General features: G+C 44.4%; 2 protein-coding genes across 2 annotated transcripts; one reads left to right on the forward strand and one right to left on the reverse strand.

The window, feature by feature from the left end:
• Window positions 1-2787: 2787 nt before the first annotated feature.
• Window positions 2788-3156, reverse strand: H257_07622 (hypothetical protein; the record flags this gene model as incomplete). Its single annotated transcript, XM_009833209.1, has 2 exons — window positions 2788-2847; window positions 3085-3156. The coding sequence occupies 2 exons, from the start codon at window positions 3154-3156 to the stop codon at window positions 2788-2790; spliced, it is 132 nt and encodes a 43-aa protein (XP_009831511.1).
• Window positions 3157-4901: 1745 nt separating this feature from the next.
• H257_07623 (hypothetical protein) lies at window positions 4902-6053 on the forward strand (the record flags this gene model as incomplete). Its single annotated transcript, XM_009833210.1, has 4 exons — window positions 4902-5100; window positions 5155-5241; window positions 5359-5493; window positions 5926-6053. 4 exons carry the CDS (start codon window positions 4902-4904, stop codon window positions 6051-6053), a joined length of 549 nt encoding a protein of 182 aa, XP_009831512.1.
• Window positions 6054-7674: the final 1621 nt, after the last annotated feature.

Genomic DNA, 7674 nt, shown 5'->3' on the forward strand with positions numbered 1-7674 from the left:
CGATGTCTTCAGCTCGGACACCCGACGGGTCGTTGTCGGCTGGCAACGGCACTGAAGCGCCATCTGCTTCAGATGTTGCTAGAGCAGCAGCTGGCACAAATGCTGCGACAACTGGTGTTCCTCGGGTTGTGTCAGGAGTGTAAAAACCACCACGTGGCGGTTAGCACTGGTCAACAGCAGGTGGATGTCGTCGGGGAGATCTGAACGAGTTCTCCACGGTGCGCCGAGCGACCCGTCCTCATGTTCCTTAATCCGGTCATGCAACGACGATCATTCTTCAGTGTTAGTTGGTGTTTCCTTGTCGGAGGAATGTTCTTGTACCATGTCCAGTAAATGGCTCAAAAATGAACTAAAGATATGCAACGTGATCGACCAGTGATGGGTCGATTTTTTTCTTTTTTCTTTCGTGAATTCCTCGTCAAGTATTTAGCCTAAGGCGATGTGTTGGACGTAATCTGAAAGAGCACGTCAAGATCTGTCACATACACACACACACCTAAACACAATGGATTTAGACAGTTCGTGATGACGTAAATAATTTCGCAAGTTGCAAAATTTACATTGACGACCAGTTTATACTTGAATTAAGTATGGAATAGGGTTGTGTAAAAAACAGACGAGCAGACTGGAATTTATAAAATGATAAAGGAATATTATATTTGAACAGGAATAAGATATTGCGGAACTTACTGCACTTTCTCTCTTATATTCGGACACTCTACCGTACCACGTGGCAATCTTCAGCAGCTGGGTCAAACTCACACCAAAATAAAGGCAAGTTCCAGGCCATGTATTTTCCCTGCATAGTATGGGCGCACCACCACCATTTCATAGAGAGGCAAGCAAATTTAGTTTCTCATTTTACAATTTTCCTTCCCTAGTGCCCATTGCGGGTGCCTGCAGCGTAATGTTCGTCATCACCAAGTGCGCCTGCGTCCGCTTAGTACCCCAGGCTGTAATCCTTCTCTACAACGGAAGTCGGTAAGGGGGCAGGGCAATGGTTAGCCAGTGAAGGTTATTCTTCGAGGTGGGCACGGTGCTTTTGGAAACTTGTGATATCCCCCAAGTATTAATAAATATTGTTTTCTCGTCTTGTGTTCACATTAATAATAAATAGCACCAACGTTACCGAACGCAATGACATAAGCAAAAATCGTAAATCAAAATATCATTTACCACCTAAACAACACACTTTACTACTCAATCGTCATTAATGTTTGCGATCGGCAAGACCACATGCTCTTGCGAGTTCTTCTTCTTGCGCTTAGGCTTCGGGGCAACTTGAGCTTGAAGCAATTCGTGGTAGTCAGCCGTAATGAACTTGCCACTTACTGTCAATGTCTTTCTCGCGGCAGTCTTGCGCTTCTTCAGTGCAGGCAAGAGCAGAACTTCGCCACGGACAAGCTCACGCCTTTACAGCCAAGACTCATTCACTTCATGGGTAGCAGATGGCTTGAACAGAGACAAACGATACATCATCTTGTCCAACGACATCGGACACAATCCCGTACACACAAACCTATTGATGATGGCGGCTTAATTGGTCGAATTGGCCCAAACGTCGCAGGCAATAGCGACGGCGCGTTGCTTGTTGATGTTCGTTGACACATCGGTCCAGATGGAATCGGCGACAGCTTTTCGAATTGCTTGCTTAAAAGGCCGAAACACTGTCATGTCGAGTGGTTGGAACAGGTGTGTCGCATTCGCCGGCAGAAATTGCAGCAAAATGTTCAAGGCTTTGGCTTCCGCGTAGATGTGTTCGTAGTAGTGCGACGAGCAGCCATCCATGATCAGCAAAATCGGACTCTCTGTGGACGGTGGAACATTTGCGCTGAGCATGGCAAGCCACTTGCGACAGATGTAGGGGTTTGTCCACCCTTTTTCAGATGTTGCTAGAGCAGCGCCAGGGATTGTGAGACTGGAACAAGCTTCGGTAGTCACTCTGTCACCAGGGAGAACAAACAGCGGTTGCATCTCGTTCCATCTGCGGCAACACATGCAACAATTGTTACATGTGCGCAGGCAGGTGTTTCCTCGGCATGTACACATCTTGTTGACTAGTGGACAACAACCTTCTTTGACGTCTTCGAAGGAGAAAAGCTGGTCTCGTCGATGTTGAAAATACGGAATGGGTCCATGTTGACAAGCGACAATGAGTGAGCGAGGCCATGAAAGAAATGAATGACCGTAGCGCAGTCAACCGCATTGCGAGGCTTGCTGAGGACTTGGGCCTACGTGACCTTGAGGTGAGGGTGACAATCAAGGAATTTCTTGTACCAGCCGGTCGACAACTTCGCATGCTGAGGTGTATCATGTACGAGCTCGAGCATATGGGTTGCATGCTAGATAATTTCGCGAGAGCCGATCGGATGACCGTCTTGTTCCATTGCGAGGATCCACGTGGCCAAATCCTCTTCGAACTGCCGTTGCAGTAAAGGCATCGGTCCCATAGTCACCACCGCATTGGTTGTGATGCAGGCTTTAGCACTACCCACATGTTTCCGAAGTGTCCGTTGCGGAATGTCGTATGCACTCGCAGCAAAAGGTAGTCAATGGGCTTGGGATAGGACTGCCTGAACGGCTGCTCTCATGGTGTCATCGGTGTACGGCGTTCGAGGAGGCATTTTGTTATCAATTCAAACTCGAAAACCTTTTAAATACAATTATTTTTCCCACCATAAACTTTTACAAGATTATTGGCATGAGAGGTTCTGTTTTGTCCAATAATACAGCTCGAACGATTTAATTGGATGAAATAAATCGGCACATCACTGAAGATTCGGCACATCACTGGTCGGTCACGTTATGTTTTGTTTCCCGCTTCTTCTTGGCTTTTGGCCACGGGACCTACGTCAAGGTAGAAAATATGACCTGACATTAGTCAGGTTGAACACACCACAAGGCGCCTACTGACTACCATTCACTAAATTACTCAGTACCTTCACTAAGGTATCGAAACCTTTGACACGACACACACAATGTTTTGCAATGGGTCAAACCGACGCGCAACCATATTCCTCTGCACACTGGAGAACACGGCTGCACAATAGTCATGCACGAAACCTGTCGACAAGCATCATTCACCTCCTTGTCACCAGGTGTCCGTGTTTGGCTTTGTCTTGTTGGAACTTCATGGATGTCGGTGGCGCGGGCCATACCGCCCGAATTGCACTAATGACGTTGACAACAAGTATACGTCGGTACATGTCACAGGTAACGTTGACACAATGCATGACAGGATGCCCCGCCGTGCGGTTGTGACTGCTATGCTGCGCAGGTACGATTTCCGTCAAATGCTATATACCGATTTTGCCGTCCCACATGTATTGTTTGGCTTCGTCTTAGCGAGGTCACAACCGCAGAGATGATCATGACCTTCACAATGTGGTGTTAAGACTTGAACGTCCGGCGCAGAGACTCCTCGCCTTGGACAAAGTAATAAAACTTCGTGATCCACGTCGTGAATAATCACTTCTCTTTAACGTGTACGTAGTCCATGAGGTCGTCGACGTCTGGAATGACGTCAATGTTGTGTACGTGGTCCACTTGAGGCGCGCGGCTTGGTTTTTGGGAGTCAGGGTTGGCTTGGTGACTTTACATAGACGCCACATTTAAGGCACCTGTGTAGTGTAGATGATGGAATTCACATTGCCGAAGCGAATGCCTTGATCGTCGTGCGTCGTGTCTTTGGAACTTGATGCATTTGTTACTGCGATGTCTAGACAAAGTAAAGTACCAATGGCGTATGAGCCAATTATTGTGCTTTGCAACTTATTTGGCATAATCGACCTCACAAATCTGCCGATTAATACGGACTTCGCGACGGATTGAAGCCGATTTAGATTATTTCGGCCGAGATAGAAATATGTCATAACGTTACCCAGATTTATCAATCTTTGCCCAGAATTGCAGTTTGCAACTGCAATTCTGGTGAAACTTGTTATTCTGCCCGACTTCAAACTTGAAACTTGGTATTCTCGTTGACTTCAATATAGATATTGACTGTGAGTAGAACGATGTTGGAGTTTCGAACTGGACCAGAAGAAGCCAAGAATTGTTTGTAATTACTGAATGCATTTATTTCGGGCTCAGCATCAGTCCTTGCAATGATTGACATGCACTGCTGTCCTCCATACCAAACTTAAAACGAGACAGATTTAGTGTTTATTAGGGAGATTTCGGAGAAGACATCGCTTTTTCTTTTTCCGTAAAAATTGAAGCAAAGTAAAAGCAAGGGATTATATATCGACGATTTCGATGATAACAATTTTTCCCTATCCGTAGTCTAGATGGAGCCAAATTCGTGGACTTCTTGGATGATCGGCGAGGTCATTGTGAAGTCGTCTCATGGGTCATTCGCCGTTGAAGCTTTGGGGCTCAATCAATTCAATGCTTCGTATGCCTCTGTCGTAGGGACGACAGAGGCATACGAAGCATTGAATTGATTGAAACTCGTCTTGTGTTAGTTCAGTTGTTCTATCTGTAGGACGTTCGGAAAGGCGTAGCCACGAAGGCAAGGAGTGGCTGGCATCTAAAGTAGCACGCCTCGGCAACTGGCGCCAGCTGCAGAGGAGTGCTTCTATACTAGTCTAGTACTTATCTGGTGCTTTTAAGATATCGTTGATAGCCACTGGTACAACTCCGGCTGGATGTACTGCTAGGTGCGGCCGACTAAGCTGAGGTGTCGGGCGCCGCCAAATATGCTTTTCGTAATTCCTACAAGTGAATACTTGTAATGGTGCACGGGATTCTACGGCACTATGCATAAATATGGAGATTATCATTAACTTGTTCGCTCTCACCGCACCTCTGATCGACCTCCACTTCATGTGGGTCATGCTCCACGCTTGCACGCTCCATTCAAATCATCAAAACCCCTAAATAACAGATGTTGAAGCTGCATGAAGTTGGGGTTGGTACTGGGGCTCGATGGAGCCGGCAAGACGATGCTGTTGCGACAGCTTAGCCACATGCGCAAGGACGAATTCCACAACACCAAGCTGGGCTCCGTCTTTGAGAAGGTACGCACCCGCCTGTTCGCGGACTCTGCTTCTGCTGCCGAAGTCGACGGCATCGACGTCGCGACCCTACCAACGACAGGTGTCCGTCACCAATCCTTCTCCCATGTGTGCGTCACGTGCTTACATAAACTAGGAGTGGAAGAAGAGACGAACGCATACCGCAACTTGGCATATGGACCAGCTTTCCAGCAAATCCAATACAAATGTGCAATTGTTGAACGTACATCTAAAAAATACAAATCATATGTTAGGAGTTGATTATCATCACTTACCCTGGGGATAATAATAAATAATTAAGTTTTTTAACCTCACTGTTAATGGCCACAAAAAATGTCAGAGTGCAGAATCGAGTTGACGCGGATTTTGGCGCGCGTGCTGCGGTTCACGGAGGCGGGGCTTTGGATCTTTAGGCAAACCGAGAAGCTCGTTATACGGTCGTTGTGCCGAAGCAGCAGCTACGATGGCGTGTCCGGTACGAACTGCATGCAGGTAGTGCATCAATCTTCCGAATGATTCGAGTTATATCCAATCAGATTCCTCTAATTTGTCGTAAACATTACTGATTGGTAGTGATAATATTCATGACAGTAATTTTATATTTGGAGTTGAAATACTAATTATAATCCCGCCAAACTACATTAATAGCGTTACTGGTAATGATGAGCACGGGCGTCGAGCTCGTGGAAGTTGCATCGGTCGAAGGCGATTGCCATCGCTTCGACTGCGTTCGTTGACCTTTCCAAACCAAAGGTGAACAGTAAAACCCCCACATTGGTTCAAATGGATTTCGTACCTGTGGTGTGTGGTCGATGTCGTTGCCTCGCATGTTCTCTCGCATATACATGCAAAAAGCAAGTGGAATAAAGGACGCCGTTGGCACGGAATCGTGGATGAAGAAGGGAAGGGGTACGCGAAGACTTTCTGTCCTTACCTGCGAAGCCAGTTGTGCGCACACGTGTCAAGACGAACGTCGAGTGGCATTCCATCGAGCACCTTCATGTGGCCGCAGCGAAACGGCAAAAGCGGAAGTGAATTATTTTACTTGTAGTTTTTAAATTTGATCCAAATTTACAGTTAATTAATGAAACTTTGAATCCAGTGTTGAATGACACTATCATATTGAATCGAATTTTAATTCGTATTATAATTCAATGTATACAAATCTCCTGATATTTGAAACCGTTCGGGGAATATATGCACGTTAAAACTCATCATCCTTATGTTTCATCATGTCAATTAGCCTACAAATATTAAATCATGTCAAACCACTATTGCTTCATATGTAAAATATAGTCCTTGAATTATATTTTCTTTCTATGCTAAATCCTCAATCTAATCAAATGGCAATCGTAAGCAATCAGACTTTAAAAATTCGACAAAATCTGCTTCAAAAACCGTTCGGATGATTGATGCGTTACCTTATCATTCCGAGCCATATTAACGCTAAATCTGTCCCAGATAAAGCTTGCGTTTTGACAGAAATACAGATCATGTGAAGCTGAGTAAGATCCTAAATATGACCGCCAAATAAGTTGCAAAGCACAATACTAACGACAATGTCGTGTAATGTCGTGTTGGTATATCCAAGCCACAGTGGTGATCTATACTACGACATCACCACAGGTCTACAGTAGATCATATGATGCTTCGTCGTGCATGAGTTTTCTGAATAAAAATACGACCTCGACGAACATTATATAAAACCATCCATGCATACTTTATTTCATAAATTTTGAAACGCACAATATCCTTACTCTTTTTGTGATAACTACGGAGAATATATAAAACTAAGCCAATCACTGATCTTTAAATTGGAAAAGCGCCAATCACAGAACCTCTGAATATGTAATCTCGTAGCCATACAACACTGAAGGTTAAAACAATAGGCATACCACATTATAGAGAGGTACAGCATATATGAAGAGCTGTATACAGCTCAATTGTGGGAAATACATTGCACGTTGATAATTGGTGGATTACCCTGAACGTTGTCTACAATTTAGGGCACTTTAGGATTCAAAAACGATGCCGCAATCAGGAATTATGGCCATTCTCCGAAAAACCAAAAATTTGTATTGCAACAATTGGCATTCTACGTTAACGTTACTTGGCTTTCTCCCACGTGCTTTCTCCCACGTGTGCCTTTCTTGCGCGACGAAACGTTAACGATGCTCGCAACCACAGATGGTTCGTAGTCCTTGGGTTACACTTACTGTTAACCTGCTGCAACGTTCTTGACAGTCCCGCAGAAAATGAAACCGTCGATGGAGAGCCAGTTTATCGTTGGCCAGTTTATCGTTGGTCGAATATATCGCCGTCTGAGTGAAATATATTGACGAAAAGTGAAATTAAACAATTGATGCTTGATTTATACCGCTGGCTTGGTGAAATATAAACTTGAAGTTTGAGGTCGCCAGTAAATGGAGGTGGTCGAAATATATCGGTGGTCTTGTGATTTATCCTCAAGATAAGCGAAATATCGTGAAAACAAAGGTGTAATGCTATAAATACTAACGTTAGTACTATTCTTATTTAAATTATTTAAAGGTACTACATTGTATTATGCATTTTTCACTTAAAAAAGTAAAAATAATAATCTAGTAGAATAAAAAGCACTATATCAAGCAATAATATTAGACAAAAAAGATGAAAA

The sequence above is a fragment of the Aphanomyces astaci genome (genome assembly GCF_000520075.1).
Source record: "Aphanomyces astaci strain APO3 unplaced genomic scaffold supercont1.16, whole genome shotgun sequence".
Taxonomy (NCBI): Eukaryota; Oomycota; class Saprolegniomycetes; order Saprolegniales; family Verrucalvaceae; genus Aphanomyces; species Aphanomyces astaci.